We start from the raw sequence: 21,934 nt of genomic DNA, 5'->3' as shown, positions 1-21,934 counted from the left end.
AAACTTAGTCTAGTATTCTTGTCTCCTATACAGCAGATCTGTCTCTATGCTATATTCATCTCCATATTACCAGCTTGGAAGGTTCTTACCTAAGAGCCTCAAATTTCTAAATCAAAAGCAAACCTCATATGTTAGAGGTTACGCTCAAATTGCAAGTAGGATATTCAGTGACTGAGGGTATGAAGCTGAGTTTAGATACAGAAGATTTACATCATGTGACCTGAGGTTTTAAAAAAAACCCTCAGGGGGAGTGACTCTTGGGTTGTTTCACATCATGAGGAAGCAGAATAAATGGTAACCAATGGGTGATCTGAATTTTTTTTTTTAAATGAATAATTCAAGGGGCACCTGTGGGGCTCAGTCAGTTAAGCATCCAACTCTGATTTCACCTCAGGTCATGATCTCAGGGTTTGAGAGATTGAGCCCCATGCCCTGACAGCATGCAGCCTGCTCCAGATTCTATTCCCCCTCCCCAGCTCACGTTCTCTCTCTCTCCCTCTCTCAAAATAAATAAATAAATATTTTTTAAAAATGGATGATTCATAGTTATTGGGGGGTAAACTGCAGAAAGCAGGAATCACATGCACACTTAGAAAACCAAACTGGGCTTCAAAATTTGAAGGGGAATAAAGGTGGTGGAAAGAAACCAGAAAATCAAAGTAAGGGAAGGCATAGGTTTAAAACCAACAAATAGGAGAATGAGAGTAGGTGAGAGAGGGGGAAATGGATAATATTTGCCTCAAGCAGATGATATCAAACTGATTTTCATGTTAAGTCAAAATACTAAAAGTATAACATAGCATATTTACATTTCTTAGGCAATTCAAATTATGATTGTAGGAGATAGGACCTCAGGAAGTAAAAACAACCATAAAGACTTATTTCTTCTAGATTTAAATACCTAAATACTGTAAATACCTTGTTTCACATTTTGTTCCCTTTATAACATTGGAAAATAACCAGCCCAGTTCTTTATAATTCAACTTCTCATAGAAGGACCTCATTATACATGACATCTGGAAGTTAACAGGTGACCCAGGACTAGGGTAAAAATAACTGAAGAATCAAAAGAGTGAAACATTTGGGCCAATTATTAATAAATACCTGAATCTCATTTTTTTTTCTGTTTTCTGGACACACAGTCCCCATCCATCTCTATTTCTTATGACTGTGGACACTGCTCTTTGTTCAAAGAAGTCATGAAATGAGTCCAAGAGCAGTCATATTTTCATCCTTTTATTTTATACTTCCTTACCAAAGCCTCTCAAAGATTTCTCCAGAGAAGAGTCAAGGACAAGCAAACCCTAAAAATGAGTATTCTGCCAGTACAAACCCTAGGATAGGCCTGTGTCTATAAGGCCTTCAGTGTCAACATATAAACTGGCCTTGACAATTGGTTTAGGGAATATGGGATTGGTAAGACATAGAGGTAGAATCCAACTGAGAAACAGACACTAGTTCTGATTCTGCTGACCTGGCACTGTGACAGTGGCTCACTTATGGCACACCTCTTGGGCCTTGCATTTCCTCATCTATAATGTCAGTGAACACAACTAGATGACCTTGAAGTCCCTTCCAACTCTAAGATTCTATGAAAGGAAAAACCATTCTCTCCCAGTAACAGTACACATGGTATACAATTACAGGTAAAAGTATTCTGATATCTTAAAGCTATTCTTCATAATTAAGATATGAGTACTCAAGAAAGCTCTAAATTAATGATTCACATCATCATACAGGGTGAGTTTAAGAAGAGAAACAATCATTCTGCAAAGAAAAACTGGGATAGTAAAAACTGAATGACAGTTATGGCCTAGAATTTTCTATCAGAAAGTTAAAGGAAATTCTAAGTATTGAATGGTAGTATTTACCATAGGGTTGGGCAAACTTTTTCTGGAAAAGGCCTGAGTGTAAATATTTTAGGCTTTGCAGCTCTCAACTGCAACTACTCAATTCTGTCTTTTGTGACACAAAAGAGGCTATAAGCACCACATAAATTAATTGGCATTGTTATGTTCCAATACAATTTTATTTACGGACAGTGAAATTTAAATTTCAGATAATTTTCAGCAGAATTTCACAAAATATTCTTCTTCTTTTGATTTTATTTTTCCAATCACTGAAAACCATTTCTTAGCTCAGGACCACATATAAAAAAGGCATTAGGCCAGATTTGCCTACAGGCTACAGTTTGCATGGCCCCTGATTTACTAGGAAGGTGTAAACCTTCAGTTGACAACATCCTTTCGAGACTGCCCAAAGTCTTCCAGAGGTAATAATTTCTCCTGTGGGGTCAAGAGATAAGGTGGGGAAATCATGGAGGAGAATGGACTGGCGGAGAAAAATGCCGAGGCTTTCATGCTGGGGCCACTGAGATTTCAGACTTAATCTGAAGAGGAAAGCAAAAGATTTGCCAGTCCTTACCTCTCTTCAGCAATAAAATAGTAGCTATTATTTATAAGTGCTTAATATGTGCTGGACAGTGTTCTAAACACTTTGTGTACATCAATTCATTTGATCTTCACACAACTACATAAGGCACACACTATGATTAACACCATTACCATGTGACAGACAAAGACTCTAAGGCAAAAGAGTTTAAGTTACTTATCCAAAGTTACCCGGTACATGGCAGAATTGGGGCCAAATCCCAGGCAGTGCAATACTAGTCCTTAAACACAACACTATATTGCTATTAACAGACATGAGTAATGCATCTACCTCCATGAAACATGGCCATATTCCAGAAATAACCTGAATTACATTTTACACTGGAGGGATTTTTTTCATACAGCCACTTAAGATTCACTATTCTCATTATTCATTCACAGCTGAAATTTTCAGGCCTATTTGTAACGTTGTCCTCAACTAATGTAATTAAATGTATGTCCAACCAAAGATGTTATTCTGTTATTAAAATATTACCTACAACCCTATCAAATCCTGACAAATATGTATGAGGATTGTCCTCTGATTCAACATAACTATTCTATTTTTGACATCAGCTTCTTTATTATTAATTTCCTCTGTCCTTTTCTCTCCTCACTGACACAAGCATCAACTGTTTCTATATTTCTTATAAAATTATTCCCTGTGCAATTCTGGGGTACGTTTGCTTTCCAAATAGCATATTTTCAGAATATGAAATCCCTCAGCTGTCAACCTGGTTAATTCAAACACGAAAACTTTCTATTGCCAGTAAACACGGGCAAACGAAATCAGGTTCAAAAAGTTATTGAGCTAAGCTAGTATAAATTCAAATTAGAATATTATAACTTTATGATGTTAAATGTAACCCCCATTATAACCATAAAGAAAACAGCTATAATGTATAAAAGGACATGAGAAAGGAATTTAAAATTTCACTATAAAAGTATCAACCAAACAAAAAAGACAGTAATGCAGATGCAGGAAACAAAAGACAAAAAAGTTATAACGCATATAGAAAGTGAACAGCAAAATGAGAGAAGAAAATCCCTCCTTATCAGTAAGGAGTTTAAATGTAAATGGATTAAATTCTCCAATCAAAACACAGAGATTGGTAGAATGGATTAAAACACATGATCCAACTATATGCTGTCTACAAGAGATTCACTTAAGATCCAAAAACCTGAACAGGTTGAGAGTGAAATGATGGAAAAAGATATTACATGCAAATAGTAATGGAAACAGACCAGAGGTGGATTTACTAGTATTAGACAAAATAAGCTTTAAATCAAAAAATGTTTCTAAAAGATAAAAAAGGACATTATACGTTGATAAAAGTTTCAAATATAACAATTATAACAATTACACATCTAATGACAAATCAAAATATATGAAGCAAAAACTGACAGAATTGAAGGGGAAATAGACAGCTCTACAGTAATCGTTGGAGAATTCAATATCCCACTCACAATAAAGTATAGAAAAACCACATGGAAGGTAAGGAAATAAGAGAATATAAACAACACAATAAACCAACTAGGTCTAACAGACATGTATAGAACACTTGAACCAACAATAACAGCAGCATACACATTCTTCTCAAGCACACAGAGAACATTTTCCAGGATAGATAATATTGTAGGCCTAAAGTAAGTCTCCAATTTTAAACACAGATATCATTCAAAGTATCTTCTTTGACCACAATGGGATGAGATCAATAACAAAAAGAAAACTAGAAAATTTACAAAATTATGGAAGTTAAACAGTATACTTTTAAATAACCAATGGATCAAAGAAGAAATCATAAAGGCAATTAGAAAATACTTAAAGATGAATGAAAATGGAAACAACATATAAACTTAGGCAGTGCTAAGAGAGACATTTACAGCTATAAATGCTTACATTCAAAAATAAGAAATACACTTGAAGCTACTGTAACTGCATGTCAACTATACTTCAATTAAAAATAAATGTTTTTAAAGATGAAAAATAAAATTTAAGAAAGATCTCAAATTAACATTTAACTTTACCACTTAAGGAACTAGAAAAAAAAGAAACTAAATCCAAAACTAGCAATAAATAAGTAAATAAAATTTAAAAATCCAAAGCTGGCAGAAAAGGTAGAAAATAAGAAAGATTGGAGGAAAGAGCAATGAAATGGAGAAAGAAAACAACAGAGAAAAAAAAATCATTGAAATAAAATGTAGGTTTCTTTGAAAAAAAAGAGAAAGAATTCAAATTAATACTAAAATCAGAAACAAAAGTAAGAACATTATTACCAATTCTACAGAAATAAAAAGGATTTAAAGAGAGTACTATGGTATCTTTCTCTGTATGACTTATTTCACTTAGCGTAACACTCTCCAGTTCCATCCACATTGCTACAAAAGGCCATATTTCATTCTTTCTCATTGCCAAGTAGTATTGCATTGTGTATATAAACCACAATTTCTTTATCCATTCTTATGTGGATCCTGAGAAACTTAACAGAAGACCATGGGGTAGGAGAAGGAGAAAAAAAAAAGTTGGAGAGGGAGGGAGCCAAATCATAAGAGACTCTTAAAAACTGAGAATAAACTGGGGGTTGATGGGGGGTGGGAAGGAGGTAAGAGAGGGTGATGGGCATTGAGGAGGGCACCTGTTGGGATGAGCACTGAGTGTTGTATGGAAACCAATTTGACAATAAATTTCATATTAAAAAACAAACATTTAAAAAGAGAGAGAGTACTATGAACAATTGCATGCTTACAAAGTGGATAACCTAAATGAAATGGACAAATCCTAGAAACACAAAACCTACAAAGACTAAACCACAAAGAAAACAAAACATGAACAGATCTATAACTAGTAAGGAGCTTGAATCAGTAACCAAAAATTTTTCAACAAAGAAAACTTGATACTTGACCTTGATAGCTTCGCTGGTAAATTCTACTAAACATTAAAAGAACTAACACCAATCCTCAAATTTTCCCAAAAAATTAAAGAGGAGGGAACATTTCCTAACTCATTCTATGAGGCCAGCATTATGCTCATAAACCCAGGCAAAGATACTACAAGAAAAACAAAAATACAGACCAATAAACAATCATGCAAAAATCCTCAACAAGATACTAGCAAATAAAATTCAGCAGTATACTAAAAGAATTATACACCATGACCAAGAGGGATTTATTCCTGCAATATAAGGATGGTTCAACATATGAGAATGGATTAATGTAATATACCATATCAACATACTGAAGGAAAAAAACCACATGATCATCTCAATCGATGCAGAAAAAAGATTTGACAAAATTCAATACCCTTTAATGATAAAAACACTCAACAAAATAGGAACAAAAGAAAACTACCTCAACATATTAAAAGCCACATATGAAAAAAAAACACAGTAAATATCATATTCAATAATGAAAGGCTGAAAGCTCTTCCTCTAAAATCAGGAACAAGGCAAGGGTGCCAGCTTTCACCATTTTTATTCAACACAGTACTAAGTTTTAGCCAGAGCAATTAGGCAATGGGAAGGAAGGAGGGAGGGAGGGAGGAAGGAAGGAAGGGCATCCAAATTAGAAAGAAGTAAAATTATGTTTGTAGATGATATGATACTCCACAACAAAAGCTGTTAGGATAAATGAATTCAGCAAAATAGCAGGATACAAAGTCAACACACAAAAATTGGTTGCATTTCTATATATGAACAATAACAATCTGAGAAGGAACTACAAAAACAATTCCATTTATAATCACATCAAAATAATAAAATAGGAATAAAGGAGGTAAAAAAGGTGCACAATGAAATCTACAAAACATTGCTGAAAAATTTTAAGAAGACATAACTAAATGAAAACACATCCGATGTTCATGGATTGGAAGATAATTTAGTTAAAATGTCAATACTACTAAAGGAATCTACAGATTCAATGAAATTTCTATCCAAATCCCAACGACATTTTTCTTCAGAAATAGAAAAACCAATCCTAAAATTCATATGGAATACCAAGGGACCCTGAGAAGCCAAACCATCATGAAAAAGAACAAACTTGAAACACTCACACTTCCTGATTTCAAAACTTATCTCAAAGTTACAACAATCAAAACAGTGTTGTATTAGTATGAAGACAAACACATAAACCAATAGAATAAAACAGCTCAGAAATAAACCCTCACATCTATAGTCAAATGATTTCTGACAAGGTTGCCAAGACCATTTTATAGAAAAAGGACAGTCTTTTCAACAAATGGGCCTGGAAAACTTGGATATCAACATGCAAAAGAATGAAGCTGGACCACTACCTAACACTATCCACAAAAATTAACTCAAAATGGATTAAGGACATAAATGTAAGACCTAAAACAATAAAACTCTTAACAGAAAAGAGAACAAAATCTTCATAGCATGGGATTTGACAATCATTTCTTGGGTATGACACCAAAGCACAGGTGACAAAAGAAAAAACAGACAGGGGCACCTGGGGTGGCACAGTCGGTTAAGTGTCTGACTTCAGCTCAGGTCATGATCTTATGGCGTGGGTTCAAGCCCCTCTTTAGACTCTGAGCTGACAGCTCAGAGCCTGGAGCCTGCTTCAGATTCTGTGTCTCCCTCTCTCTCTTCCCTTCCCCCACTCGTGCTCAGTCTTTCTCTCTCAAAAATAAACATCAGAAAAAACAAATTGGACTTCATGAAAAATTTAAAAATTCTGTGCACCAAAGACATTATCAATAAAGTAAAAACACCAACAGAATCGAAGAAAATATTTTCAAATCATGTAACTGATAAGTGATTAATATCCAGAACATACAGAACTCTTAAAACTCAACAACAGAAAACTACAAACAACCTGATCCAAAAATAGAGTGGGGGAGATAAGAGTGCGCATCAAATTGTTAACATCAGTAACCTTGGAGAAAAAGGTGCAAAACTGATAGGGGTGAAGATTACTGATGTTTTCTTTATGCAACTCTGTATTCTCTGGCTTACCTCAATGAGCATGCATTTCTAGGGTAACTAGAAAGATCTAACAAAGGGGGAAATTTTGCTACCACTTAAAAAGAAACAATATGCCCATTTCTCTTACTGCTCTACTTCAAGGCTTATGAAAGTCATTTATATAAGTGGCTAAAAGCTCTGGAATACTGTGAACTTGTTCTAGTTGACTGGGTGAGAATAATAACTTCTAGAATTGATTGTCCTCCCCTACGGCAATTTTCCTTCTTTCTTCCTTGTTGAAGAACCTCTATTTTGTTCAGGTGTGCAAGAACCATGAGCTTTAACGAAGGCAGAAGGGGTATTTTGATGGATGTTAGTACACCTGTCTCCAAAGTACAATTCAAAGGGCCCTCATAACCAAGAGGAGCCCCCTTTTCCCACTATTTATGTGTGTGAGGCTAAATTTTCTTCATGCATTTCCACCAAAACAATACAACATGCAGACTGAAGGCAGAAACAGATAGGAGAATGCATGTGTTCTATCCAGATACACATTAAAGAGACTTGCAGAGTGAAAAGCAACACTACTCTTTCTCACAAATTTGTTTTGCTTTGAAAAATAGTTTTCGGCGGCACTTGGGTGGCTCAGTGAATTAAGCATCCAACTTCGGCTCAGGTCATGTTCTCACTGTTCGTGAGTTCCAGCCCCGCGTCGGGCTCTGTGCTGACAGCTCAGGGCCTGGAGCCTGCTTTGGATTCTGTGTCTTCCTCTCTCTCAAAAATAAACATTAAGATGAAACCCACATAAACAAAAACTCTATATAGAGTCTTTAGTTTTTAAGCATGCAAAAGAGTCTTGAGCTCAAAGCCCAATTATGCTAATTGATTTATTTTATCAAAGACTGGTTCAGGAATGGACCTGCAGTAACAATTCTGGCCAATGATGATATTTAGTCTTGGGCTGGGGTGGGCATCCTGGAAAGATTTACATTGCTCTTAAAAAGAAGCTTTGTGAGAAGAAACTATGCTTCCTCTGGGCAGGGCTGTGTTTGGAGCTGCTGCCCAAAGCTGCTGTACCTCTGTCTGACCAAGGGGCAACTCACCCAAGGACCACGCCAACATGCTGAGAACGGCAGAACCCAGGTCTTGGGTGACATCACTGAGCCACTGATTAACCAGTTCTTGAAGTGCCCTATCTCACATCTCCTGTTCATGAGAAATGAATATTGTTTTAGTTCGAGGCACTGTTAATATGATTCTGTGGTTTAGACCAGAAAGCAATTTTATTCAGCATTTTGTTTGTTTTTTACCAAATGTTAAGGAGTTAAGAACCAAATGAATAGAATAAAGCACAGAAAGCTCCTTTCTATGTTTGCATTTTGTTCATTTATGAATCCCAGGTGCCTTTATCTGCATGCTGTGAATATTGATGAAAATATCATGGCTCATCACCTCAGACCTTCCCACTGTCAAAAATCCTTTCATGGGCTGAATATGTCCACTCTGCTCAAACAATACCCTGGGTGTGGAATTATAACTAGAGCAGCACAAATTTATCACTACTCTGGGGGACAAATTTAGGACACACATTCCAATAACAGCAAGGAAGTAGGACTACTCCCTTCAGAGATGGGGGCACACATGTTTTAAGACCCTTCAAAATGTGCAGAAGGAAACCAAAACAGTCAACAACTCTATCGCCCTCACTTTACACATAAGGAAATTGAGGCCAAAAAGGCCATGTCACATGACCAGCTCCATAGCAGCAGAAGAGGTGCCTTCAGACCAAGCATGTTAACTATTTATCTTGTCAGCACTACAGGACCTCAAGAAATGAGTTTAATTAAGGCGACTCAAATGAGTCTCCCAGTTTCTTGAAGAATTTAGAGAAGGTAAATGGTATTGTGTAAAAAATGACTTCCCCTTCAGTATCAATCAGTTTCCACACTGTAAATTAAAGAGAGAGAGAGAAAGCAGGAAGGAGCTTAATACCGTGTGTGTAATTGGAACTCAAAAGTACTTGTTCAACTACACTGACTTGATTACAAAGCAGGATTTGTAATCAAATAAACACTTTCCCAGCTATCTAATCTCTCTTAGGAAACATTAGGCTGCAGTTGGAGACCTCTCAGATTGTGGAGCTAAATTCAATCTCCTCAGAAGAAGCCTGCTCCTGAGTTCATGCAGGCTTAAGTTTCTGTATGTTCTACGCATTCATTTACTTGGGATGAGAGTGAGGAGAGAGCAGAAAGGTGCTAGGGGTAAAGAAAGAGAAAGAAAGAAAAGTAGCTTTAAGCCCCAAAATTATAGGAAAAAATAAAATAAAGTCTAATACACACACACACACACACACACACACACACACACACAGCTCAAAATTAACATTCTAGGGAGGATATTGGTCGTGGGTCCTCTGCCGCTTGGCAAGTGAATCTTCATCACTGATGCCGGCCATCAGGTACTTGAGGCCTGTGATCCAGGTGCGGGCCTCCTCAGGGTTGGAGGTGATGAGATCCAGAGACTCCATGTGGTTGCCATGGTAGATGGTAAAGCAGCAGCTGGGATCGAAGTGCCCCTCAGCTTGTCTGTGGAATATTTCAGACTGCCGACCTTCGGTGACTTTGTAAATGGAGTCAATAAGTACTGTGAGGAAAGTGAAATGCAGTTATGTGGCACGTGGAGATATGTACATGTATTAAGAAAAAAATAGCAAAATCATCTTAAATTTTAAAAATAAGCATGAATATGGGGCGCCTGGGTGGCTCAGTCGGTTGAGCATCCAACTTCAGCTCAGTTCATGATCTCACGATTTGTGAGTTTGAGCCCCACCTCGGGCTTTGTGCTGACAGCTCAGAGCCTGGAGCCTGCTTCAGATTCTGTGCCTCCCCCTCTCTCTGCCCCTCCCCCGCTTGTGCTCTGTCTCTCTCTCCCTCTCAAAAATAAATAAGTGTTAAAAAAAATAAGCATGAACAAACTCACTGTCTGTGAATCATGGTATTAAGTTCAAAAGTGAACTACAAGCCCTGTCATTTCCTGCCATTAATCCTCTCCACATACCACTCTACCTTCCTGCACAGCCTGGATAATGCCCTCTCAAGCTTTTAGTCAGGATATGTTGAAATTTATGATAGGAAGATTGATGTATGCATCAGGGCAAAAAGACTGATAGAAAAAGAAGATTATGAATACATCAAATTTATAGTTTACATATTTGCACAGGGAAAACATATGAAGACCTCGAACCAACCCTGGAGTTTTGCAACACATATAAGATGACAGTTAAAAACTAGAAGGGAAAAAACCGAATAGCAGAGCTAAATGTGATGAGCATTTATAGAAAGAATGCTAGGATGATGAAGGGAGAGCAGGGCTTGGAGAGGTAGAGAGAAACAAGGTGGCATCCCAGGAGAAAAAGTGTAAGATACAGAAACATGAGATCCATTCCAGGACTGTTAAATAGGCCATTTACACCAGACTATAAAGCTCAACAGAGAAAGGAAGCGGGGGATAAAGCTAGAAAGGCTAGATCAGAGAGAGCCTGATACAAGAAACCAGAGATTGGCATCATACAGGTAAGAGAGCAACACTGCAGGTTTGGATCAGAGAAGCACTAGCAGGGACAATTACTTTAGACTAAAACAGTACTTTCTTATTTGTTTGCTTGTTTTTAAGCATGAATCAGAAGTGTTGTAATCTTATTGATTTGCCCCTATACCCCATCTTCCCTTCCATTGTGCCTTAATGGCAGAGGCACAATTTTCTTCTGGTATCAACTCATTCCCCAAATGATTCACAGGGAAATGAGCCCACACCCACTCCAGGGCAAGTTCTGGTGAGTCTAAGCCATTGAGGTGGCCCCATTCCTATTTCTTATGATTACTTTAGGCGTAGGAATGTAATTCAGTTCTAACCAAGGAGACATGGGGTAGTCTGCTTTGAGGCAAAATTCTGGAATGAAATCCTCTCTCCTGAAAAGGAAGCACCATGTTGCTGCTGCCTTGACTACAGGGCCAACACACTAGGAACAGAGCCAAGAGCACTTGGGAAAACAGAGCTAGAGACTCATGTCCACGCCTGGGCCTGCTGATCTCTAAAGTTCTTGTTATGTGAGACGATATATTTATCATGTAAGTCTAATTTAGTCAAAGTCTTGTGCTACTTGAAGATGAAAGTATCTTAACAGACAAAAGCAGAAACTAGCAAAATGGAGATTGGCTAGGAAGTTTCTCAAGAGGCCCAAAAGGTAAAGAGACCACAGACCAAGGAGATTCCTATGAAAACAGGAAGGAATGAGATGAGACAGCCATTACACAGGACCCAACAAGGACTTGGTGCTGAATGTACAAGGTGTGGGAGAGAGGGTTTAAGTAGGAGTCAGACCAAAGCTCTTTTGCTTAAAATCATTAGAACAATTTTGTTAATTCACTAATCAGTTACCGTGCTCAGAATAATGCAATATACTTTAAAGCCCACTGGATTTATGATATCCTTCACCTTTTATAAAAAAATAAAAATAAAAGGCCTTGGGCTATAAAACATCACTAAAAAATATATCATGTCTCCAACACAGGGGAAATATTAACATTTACAGCATTAATGGGCAAGAAAACTTTTATGGCGTGAAACTTCCAAAGAAATAAAAAGGCAAAATGGTCACTACTTATTCAGTTTCTCTGTATCCTTTAGCAACTGACCCCAAATCTTGTAAAAATATCAAAGTTTCACAGATCTGAGGCTGCCAAAGAGCCCAGCCAATATAACCCATGTATTACTATTTCAAGCCACGAAAAGAATTCAAAGGTTGGTCTTACTTTTTGCCTTCTCACTCTTCCTTGAGGGTCTCCATCGGAGGCGGGTCCGATGTTCATCCAGGTAAAAGAGCCGGACGAGCCCTTTGGTTCCACGTTTCAGTTTGATCATCTGTGTCCCGGACTGCATCACACTCATGCATCTTTCAACTACAAAAGAGATTACAGCACTTTCAGCTCTTACACAATGCACATGCAGATGGGTGTTCAGAAACTTCACTGTCAAATAAAACCTCTGATTTACTCCTAAAGATTTCAAGGACCAAAAGACAAAGTTGGTAAAGGAAATCTAGAAAGAGCTATTGAGGAATTGATTCACCAGTCTTAAGCCAGTGAAAAGCCTTCCTGGTTGAAATAAAATTCTACTTCCAGATAAACAATGCATTAATGCTGCACAGAGCCATCTTTTGTTCTAACCAGCAACATATTTTTTGCTATGAGACTGATCATTTGATACCTGGATTTAAGTTCATAAAGCAATTCTCGGACTTCATATTAAGTCTTGTGAGTTTTTATATAGCCAGTTGTAAAAACATCTTGTAATAATGCTTTCACATACAATCAACAGAAACAAGATCAACAAAATGTTAACAATTTTTGAAGTTGGATAATGGTTACTTATGGGTTCACATTATTAGATTTTTGTGTATATTTGAAAATAGATACATATCATTTTTTAAATGTGATTAGAAAACAAATCATGTTTTCACAAATGAACATAAAACAACTGTTGATTAATGAAATAAACCGCTAAGATTTTCCACCTAGAAGAACAGCTTAGTGATTGAATTCAGGTAATATCCAAATCACTCACTGTCCAAGTTAAAACTATCATTTAGGGGCACCAGGGTGGTTAAGTCAGTTAAGCGTCCAACTCATGATGTCACGGTTCGTGAATTCATGTCTGTACTCACAGTGCAGAGCCTGCTTGGGATTCTCTCCTTCCCCTTCCTACTGTCCCTCCTGCCCATCAAAATAAATAAATAAACTTTAAAAAATAAATAAAATAAAATCTTTTTTAAAAACTAGCATCTAAATTCTCTCTGCTTTGAGATGAACCTTGTTAGAAGTGGGCATCTGTTGGTGTTGCCTGTTTCCCCTTCTTTGGTAACTGGAAATACTCCTTTCCCATTTCATGTGCTTTTGGTGACCCCCAACTAAGAAATGGGCACCTAACTTAAGCTAAGAACAAATTTGACTCCTTTCCAAAGAACACAAATCCTGATCTGACCGTTGAAAGAAAACAGAATGGAGCCATTTCAATGGCCAAGACTTAAGAGATGCTCTTGTTTGGCCATCCTAAGATGCCATAGTTGTTACAGTTATCCTTGAGGCTGACATTTTCCCTTTGATTCTGTAAGTTATCCAATATTCTTCCAAATACTTTCTCATTATATTAGCCAGAGATAGCTTTTATTTCACCTGCTAATACACAGGCACATATATAACCACTAGAGCACTAGAAACATCTAGTTCTGAGTACCTATCTTATCAAGCAGTATGCTGTTAGAAACAGATAAATCAAACACAGAAAACAGATTCCAGCAACATCAGACTTCAGCTTTTTTGACTAAGTATCTTGCCTTTACCAAGAAAGATAATGTGATCTTAAAGCTTAACACTATACGTGCAGGGTACTCGCTAAAAGTAACTTCAACGTAACCAACTTCCACTCTTCTTCACATGAAGAGCCTTTTCTTTTCCAAAGAAATTAAGGAGGAACTGCATAGTATCAAGCATCACTTTAAGATTTGATATTGCAAGGAAAGTGAAGTATAGGTTGCTCTTTCTCATTTTACTTGACATCAAATAATAAAAATACAGCTTCAGAAAACAAACACAAACTTAAAGTGTTTAACTTGAAGCGCAGAGCAAAATTTGAGATTTGGTTTTGCATGCATTAGAAAAGTCACCCACTACTGAGCACCATTCATTTAGGTAACAAAAGCCCAGATTTGAATTCTTGGCAGCCACACTGACCATCTCACACCAGTAATAAGAGGAAGAATAGAGAGTATCAGTGTATCAAGATAATATCATCAAGTCAAACCAACAAAGCCAAAACTCCTAGAAAAACCCAAGTACTTGACTGACCACTGATTATAATAGGTCACATCAGGGTGCCTGGCTGTCAGTAGCACATGTGAGTCTTCATCTTGGGGTTGTTAAATTCGAGCCCCATGTTGGATATAGAGATTACTTTAAAATATTTTTTAAAGGAATAATTTTGATTCCAAAACCAGACAAAGACCCCACTAAAAAGGAGAACTACAGACCAATTTCCCTGATGAACATGGATACAAAAACTCTCAACAAGATACTAGCCAACCAGATCCAACAATACATTAAGAGAATTATTCACCATGACCAAGAGAGATTTATACCTGGGCTGCAGGGCTGGTTTAATATCTGCAAATCAATCAATGAGATACATCACATTAGTAAAATAAAGGACAAGAACCACATGATCCTCTCAATAAATGCAGAGAAAGCATTTGACAAAATACAGCACCCTTTCTTGATAAAAACCCTCAAGAAAGTAGGAATAGCAGGATCACACCTCAGGGTGCCTGGGTGGCTCAGTCAGTTAGATGACCAACTTCGGCTCAGGTCACGATCTCACAGTTTGTGAGTTTGAGTCGCGCATCTGGCTCTGTACTGACAGCTCAGAGCCTGGAGACTGCTTCAGACTATGTGTCTCCCCCTCTCTCTGCCCCTCACCTGCTTGCTCGCTCACTCTTTCTCTCTCTCTCTCTCTCTCTCAAAAATAAATAAAACATTACAAAAAATTTTTAAAAAAGAAGGATCATACCTCAGGACCATAAAAGCCATATAAGAAAAACCCACCACTAATATCCTCAATGGGGAATAACTGAGAGCTTCCCCCCCTAAAGTCAGGAACACGACAGGAATGTCCGCTCTTAACATAGTATTGTAAGTCCTAGTCTCAGCAATCAGACAACACAAAGAAACAAAAGGCATCCAAATCGGCAAGAAGGAAGTCAAACTTTCACTCTTCACAGATGACATGATACTCTATATGGAAAACCCAAAAGATTCCACCAAAAAACTGCTCGAACTGATTCATGAATTCAGGAAAGTCACAGAATATAAAATCAATGCACAGAAATCGGTTGCATTTCTATACACTAATAATGAAGCAGCAGAAAGAGAAATCAATGAATCAATCCTATTTACAACTGCACCAAAAACCGCAAAATACCTAGGAATAAACATAACCAAAAAGGTGAAAAATCTATACACGGAAAACTATAGAAAGCTTATGAAAAAAATTGAAGAAAACACACACACACACAAAGGAAAAACATTCCATGTTCATGGATTGGAAGAACAAATATTGTTAAAATGTCAGTACTACACAAAGCAATCTACATATTCAATGCAATCCCCATCAAAATAATACCAGCATTTTTCAGAGCTAGAAAACAATCCTACCATTTGTATGGAACTAGAAAAGGCCCTGAATAGCACAAGCAATCCTGGAAAAGAAAACCAAAGGTGGAGGCATCACAATTCATTATTTCAGGATATGTTACAAAGCTGTAATCACCAAGAAAACATGGTACTGGGACAAAAACAGACACTCATATCAATGGAACAGAATAGAGAACCCAGAAATGGACCCACAAATGTATGGCCAACTAATCTTTGACAAAGCAGGAAAGAATATCCAATGGAATAAAGACAGTCTCTTCAGCAAATGGTGTTGGAAAAACTGGACAACAAGATGCAGAAGATTAAACCTGGACCACTTTCTTACACCATACGCAAAAATAAACTCAAACCTGGGGCACCTGGGTGGCTCAGTCGGTTAAGTGGCCGACTTCGGCTCAGGTCATGATCTCACGGTCCGCGAGTTCAAGCCGTCGGGCTCTGTGCTGACAGCTCAGAGCCTGGAGCCTGTTTTAGATTCTGTGTCTCCCTCTCTCTGACCCTCCCCCGTTCATGCTCTGTCTCTCTCTGTCTCAAAAATAAATAAACGTTAAAAATAAATAAATAAATAAATAAACAAACAAACTCAAAATGGATGAAAGATCCAAATGTAAGATAGGAAGCCATCAAAATCCTTGAGGAGAAAGCAAGCAAAAACCTATTTGTCCTCAGCTGCAACAACTTCTTCCTCAACATGTCTCCAGAGACAAGGGAAACAAAAGCAAAAATCAACTACTGGGACCTCATCAAAATAAAAAGCTTCTGCATGGCGAAGGAAACAATCAGCAAAACTAAAAGGCGACCAAAAGAATGGGAGAAGATATTTGCAAAAAACGGTTAGTATCCAAAATCTATAAAGAACTTATTAAACTCAAAACCCTAAAAACAAATAATCCAGTGAAGAAATGGGCAAAAGACATGAATAGGCACTTCTCCAAAGGAGACATCCAGATGGCCAACCGACACATGAAAAAATGCTCCACATCACTCATCATCAGGGAAATACAAAATCAAAACCACAATGAGATACCACCTCACACCAGTCAGGATGGCTAACATTAACAACTCAGGCAACAACAGATGTTGGTGAGGAACCTTTTGCACTACTGATGAGTATGCAAACTGGTGCAGCCACTCTGGAAAACAGTATGGAGGTTCCTCAAAAAATTAAAAATAGAACTACCCTACGACCCAGCAATTGCACTACTAGGTATTTATCCAAGGGATACAGGTGTGCTGTTTCAAAGGGGCACATGCACCCCAATGTTTATAGCAGCACTATCGACAATAGCCAAAGTATAGAAAGAGCCCAAATGTCCATCAATGGATGAATGGATAAAGAAGATGTGTGTATGTATGTACACACACAGACACACACACAAACACACAATGGAGTATTACTCGGCAATCAAAAAGAATGAAATCTTGCCATTTGCAACTACGTGGATAGAACTGGAGGGTATTGTGTTAAGCTAAATTAGTCAGAGAAAGACAAATGTCATATGACCTCACTCATATGTGGGATTTAAGATACAAATCAGATGAACATAAGGGAAGAAGAATAATATAAAAACAGGGAGGGGGACAAAACATAAGAGACTATTAGATATAGAAAACAAATTGAGGGTTGCTGGAGGGGTTGGTGGTGGGGTGGATGGGCTAAATGAGCAAGGGTATTAAGGAAGACACTTGTTGGGATCAGCACTGGGTGTTATACGTAGGGGATGAATCACTGGATTCCACTCCTTAAATCATTATTGCACCATATGGTAACTAACTTGATGTAAATTAGAAAATAAAATAAAGAAATGCTCATCAATTAAAAATAAATAAATAATAATTTAAAATACATCATAATAATAGGTCACAGCAATTTTGGAACGGCAATTCCAAACACAGGGTTATGTAATGAAGTAAAGCAGAGAACAAGGAGACTTTGTCTTTGACCTAAATTGGTTAAACTTTAAGAAAATAAAACATCTAAAAGGAAAATTTATTAATGGTAGTTTAGATCTATGGTCAAGAACACAGAGTCTGAATCTACACAACCTGGGACAAAATTCCAAATCTACCACTTAACTAGCTTTTTGACCTTGGGCAAGTTACCTAATCCCTGTGCACTTCCATTTCCTTATCTATAAAATGAGGATAACAATCTTCAAACGTTGAGGACTGAGTAAGCCAATTCATGTAAAGTACTAAAAACGGTGCCTGGCATATCATAAACACTATAAATGGTAGCTACAGTTATGGTTTTATTATTGACAGAAATACTACGGGAGTCCATAGAGAAAGGAGAACACAGTGGGCTGGAAAGGGGAAAAGTGTGGTAATAACACAGTATCAGTGAATGCCTGGGGACGGAAAGAGTAGAGGTATGCTCAGAGGGTAGGCAACGATGGGTCTCCAACTTTGGAAGAGTGACTCAAAAGGAAAATGACAAGACATGTGATTATGGGCTGGATACAACTAGGCTGTAGGGGGTCGGGATGTTGGTAGAATAAGATCTTAATCTATTGGCAGTGAGAGATTCACCAGACATTTCTGAGCAAAAGATGGGCGGGATAGAAACATAATTTAGGAAGATGTCTCTTTGGGAAGAAAGAATAAAATAAATTGTTTAAACAAGTTTGGAAATTATGGAAACTGAATTAACTGTACTGTCAAAGATCTAATAGCAAGTGCTACTTATACATCTGACACAGTGTCCTCTACTTTGTTCACACTGCCCCTTATTTCTCTTTCCTTTTCGCAGTAACCCCCCACATTTTTTAACCTAGAATAGAACTGCTATGGCTATAAAATCTCAACACTTTAACAGGGAAAGCATAATGATATAGAAGTGTAATCAGTTATTTGAGCTAATAAATACCACTTACCATTCAGCAAGCATCATTCAGAGAAACCCAAATATTTTAGAAAGTAGTATCCAATCCTTCAATGTGGAAGTGCCTTTATATTATATATTAATATCCACTAGCTTCATATTTACCCCACCAATTCAGCCATGAGCTAAGACTTCAGCTTCATCCACTGCCGTAAACAAACATATATGATAGAAACATATTTGGCAGAGCTAGGCTCTGAAACAATGTGCTGCTTAAATTCTTTACGTAGCTGCTTTTTGCTTCTTATCACATAGAAAAGCCATTTAGAGTTAAATTGAAAACTCAAGTTCAGTGGAGTCTTGAGAGTCATCTAACGTATCTCTCCCTTCCTCAAAACCTCATTGTAGACAATCCATTGAGTAGTAAAGCTAACCAAAAAAGGACCAACCTCAGTCATTCTTTGGAACTCATTCAATGTTGGAGATAAAATATTCTCCCAATGTCATCTAAATCACAAAGTGTCAGCTGAAGCCAACTTCTTTATGTTCTGCCTTCTGTAGCGACAGATAACAGTAGTTGCTACCCACATAGAAGTCATTCTCCAAACACGCCAGATGGGTAGATTCCATAAAATAGGACAAGAAACAAGGGAACAAAGGAAGACTTCCAGTGACAGGTAAACAGGGGAAGAGTTCCAGGGGCTTAGAATGATATAACCTTATCACACACATTCTCAGGGCTGGACGGTGTCTAGGAAAATCTGCAAATGCAGGTCACAAATGCAAGCAACAACCAACATAAGCACAATCCCTTTGATTCTACATTTTGTCTATGATAGCCTTAATATTTTTAGAAAAGAAGTTTATTTTGATACAGCGCAGCAACATTCAGGAATATTAAAAGAGAAACACCCATAACACACATATTGTTTTTGTCTATTATGCTCCAGACTTCAATATGTACACAAATTTGACATACTGGTTGCAATCATGATATTTAGGTCATTTGGCACGCTGCTTTTTTTCATTTGTATAATAAACAGCTTTCCATGTTTCTACACAGTCTTAATAATTATCATTTTAATGGCTGCTAACAAAATAGCATAAATATTTAAAGAGCAAAACAGATGAGAAGACTATATTTCTAACTTTATTACATAATTAGAGTTTTAAAACTCTTAACAGAGTTTTATCTGTAAAACGAAAGGCATAACGAAGTGATCTGCAAGGTCCTTTAGAATTCAATTCTTTAAAAGGATTAAATCAATCATTTCTGCCCTTTAAAATAAGTAAATTTCCATAGGGTTTATTGGCTCACTAAAACCCTCAAGCAGAAAATGCTATAAAAAATATACTTCTGATTTGAAGTATAATAGAGAGTATATATCATTGGGAGGAGAGATTCCCAACATTTCCACTAAGTGCATATGACATCTAAGAGGGTTTAACTCTTTATGCCATGCTTTAATTAGAGGTCATCACATTCTGGTAGGAATGTCTAACATATCACCTGATGTGAATCTTTTAATAGCTTTATTGCAGTACAATTTATATACATTAAAATCCACCTGTTTTAAATGTACAATTTAATGCCTTCAGTACATCTACCAAGTTGCGATCTTTTTTTTTTTTTTTTTTTTTTTTGAGAGAGAGAGCCTGTGCACGCACATGTGCACAAGCAGGGGAAGGCAAAAGGAGAGGGAGAGAATCTTAGCAGGCCCCTGCTCAGCACAGAGCCCTAAATGGGGTTCAATCTCATGACCTGACCTGAAATCAATAGTTGGTCAATTGAGCCACCCAGGAGGCCCAGTGATCTCATTTTAGAACATGTCCATCACCCCAAGAAGAAACCTCATGTCTACTTGCCGTCATTCTCTGTTTCACCCACAGCCCTAGACAACCACTAACCAGTACTGTCTCTATAGATGAGTCTTCTCTGGATATTTCACATAAATGAAAATCTTACATTCTGCAGTCCTGTGTGTCTGGCTTCTTTCACTCAGCATATTTTTGCGATTTCTACAATGATTGTGTTCATTTGTTTTTTGTCTTCTCTTCCCCCCTCCTTCATATCACATTAAACTCTTCCTCAGCCATTCAGGGTAAAAATGATCCTAAACAGGAAACTGGTTGAATAAAATAATATATACATACATACAGTGGACTACTATATAACTGTAGAAGAGAATAAAAAAGATCTCCATAAACTGATATGAAATAATTTCTAGAAGGTATTAGTAAGTGAAAAAGGCAAAGTATAAATAAGCATATATATATAGTATGCTACTTTTGTGTAAAAAAAAAGCTTGGGATTTTTTTTTAAATATACAACTATTTATCTTTACAAAAAGAAACACAAGAAGGATAACCAGAAAACAATGAAGCTGGTTACCTGCAAGGATGGGAGAATATCAAGTGGAAGGGATATGGGAGTGACCTCTCTTGGTATCCTACATGTTCAAAATTAAAATTAACTCAATAAGAATGAGAAGGAGAGAAACAAAGACAGAAAGTAAACAGGAACACAGACGTATACATATTTGTGTATGTATATTTGTATGTTTGTATTTGTATGCATATATGTATACACATGTATACATACACACAGGGACCTGCATGTATTTCCTAGCGCTGCTCTTTAAAAGGCCAAGAAGAATATAACCTCCCACACTAATAAGCAAAACCAGTGCCCTGCTCATTCTCTGCTCTAAATGTCACCTTGAGACACTTTCTCACATACAGGGTCACAACCATGTCTGTGTTAAGGCCATATGAGAATATCACTTGCGCTCTTTTGTAAACACATTTATTCTGGGACAATTCTCATCAAACTGTGCATTAGCAGGTTTAAAAAAAGGTCCAGTTCCCCTGCAAGAGAATCTTTCAGCAAAAGGTACATGAAAAATGTGAATTGATTTCTTGCCAGCTTCTACCGATTAGAGTAAATCTGAGTGACTGAAAGGGATTAGCTTCTGGAAACAATTTCATTTCTATGTGGAAAGTGTCAAACAATGCAGATAATGTTTCTCTCAAAGGAAGGAAAGGGAGATTTCCTAAAATCATCAGAGCAGAAGAATAGGGTGTTTCATTCTCCACACGGACCAAAACATAATTTGGGACCCATTGCCCAGTAAGTACTGAGACAGCTTGTTGATGAGCCATGCAGCTGGGTCTCAGGGTCAGTCCACAGGTCGGGGCAGAAGCAGAGGGGCAAGAAGAGTTCTACTTCTGGCTCTGTCACAAACTGGCTGTGTGCATTTTGGAAGGTCAAAGAATATCTCTGAATATCCCACTACCCTCAACTTAAAAATGTATTTTCCTCTAAGTTGTATGACTCTGTAAAAAAGCTGATCTAGCTTTCACAAGTATTATCTTATCTTTCAAGAAGATAAAATTCTAGTTCATCCAAAAGCCTTTCAGAATAACTTTAAAGAAAAAAAAAACTGATTAACATCTGGGTAGCTTACCAGAGACATGAATTTTTAAAACGATCTT

General features: G+C 37.2%; 1 protein-coding gene across 8 annotated transcripts in view; it reads right to left on the bottom strand.

Annotated features, from left to right (window-relative positions):
* The window catches only part of PLCH1 (phospholipase C eta 1), a 217,384-nt gene that overhangs the window by 78,084 nt on the left and 117,366 nt on the right, over nucleotides 1-21,934 (bottom strand). For all 8 annotated transcript variants that reach the window (XM_027061565.2, XM_027061561.2, XM_027061568.2 and 5 more), the window contains 2 exons: nucleotides 12,163-12,309; nucleotides 9,751-9,994 (listed from right to left, as the gene is read on the bottom strand). In XM_027061565.2, the coding sequence (XP_026917366.2) occupies nucleotides 9,751-9,994; nucleotides 12,163-12,309 (391 nt within the window). The remainder of the gene's footprint in view (nucleotides 1-9,750; nucleotides 9,995-12,162; nucleotides 12,310-21,934) is intronic.

This window comes from Acinonyx jubatus, chromosome C2 (genome assembly GCF_027475565.1).
Source record: "Acinonyx jubatus isolate Ajub_Pintada_27869175 chromosome C2, VMU_Ajub_asm_v1.0, whole genome shotgun sequence".
NCBI lineage: Eukaryota > Metazoa > Chordata > Mammalia > Carnivora > Felidae > Acinonyx > Acinonyx jubatus.
This window is presented reverse-complemented; position numbering and strand designations above follow the sequence as displayed.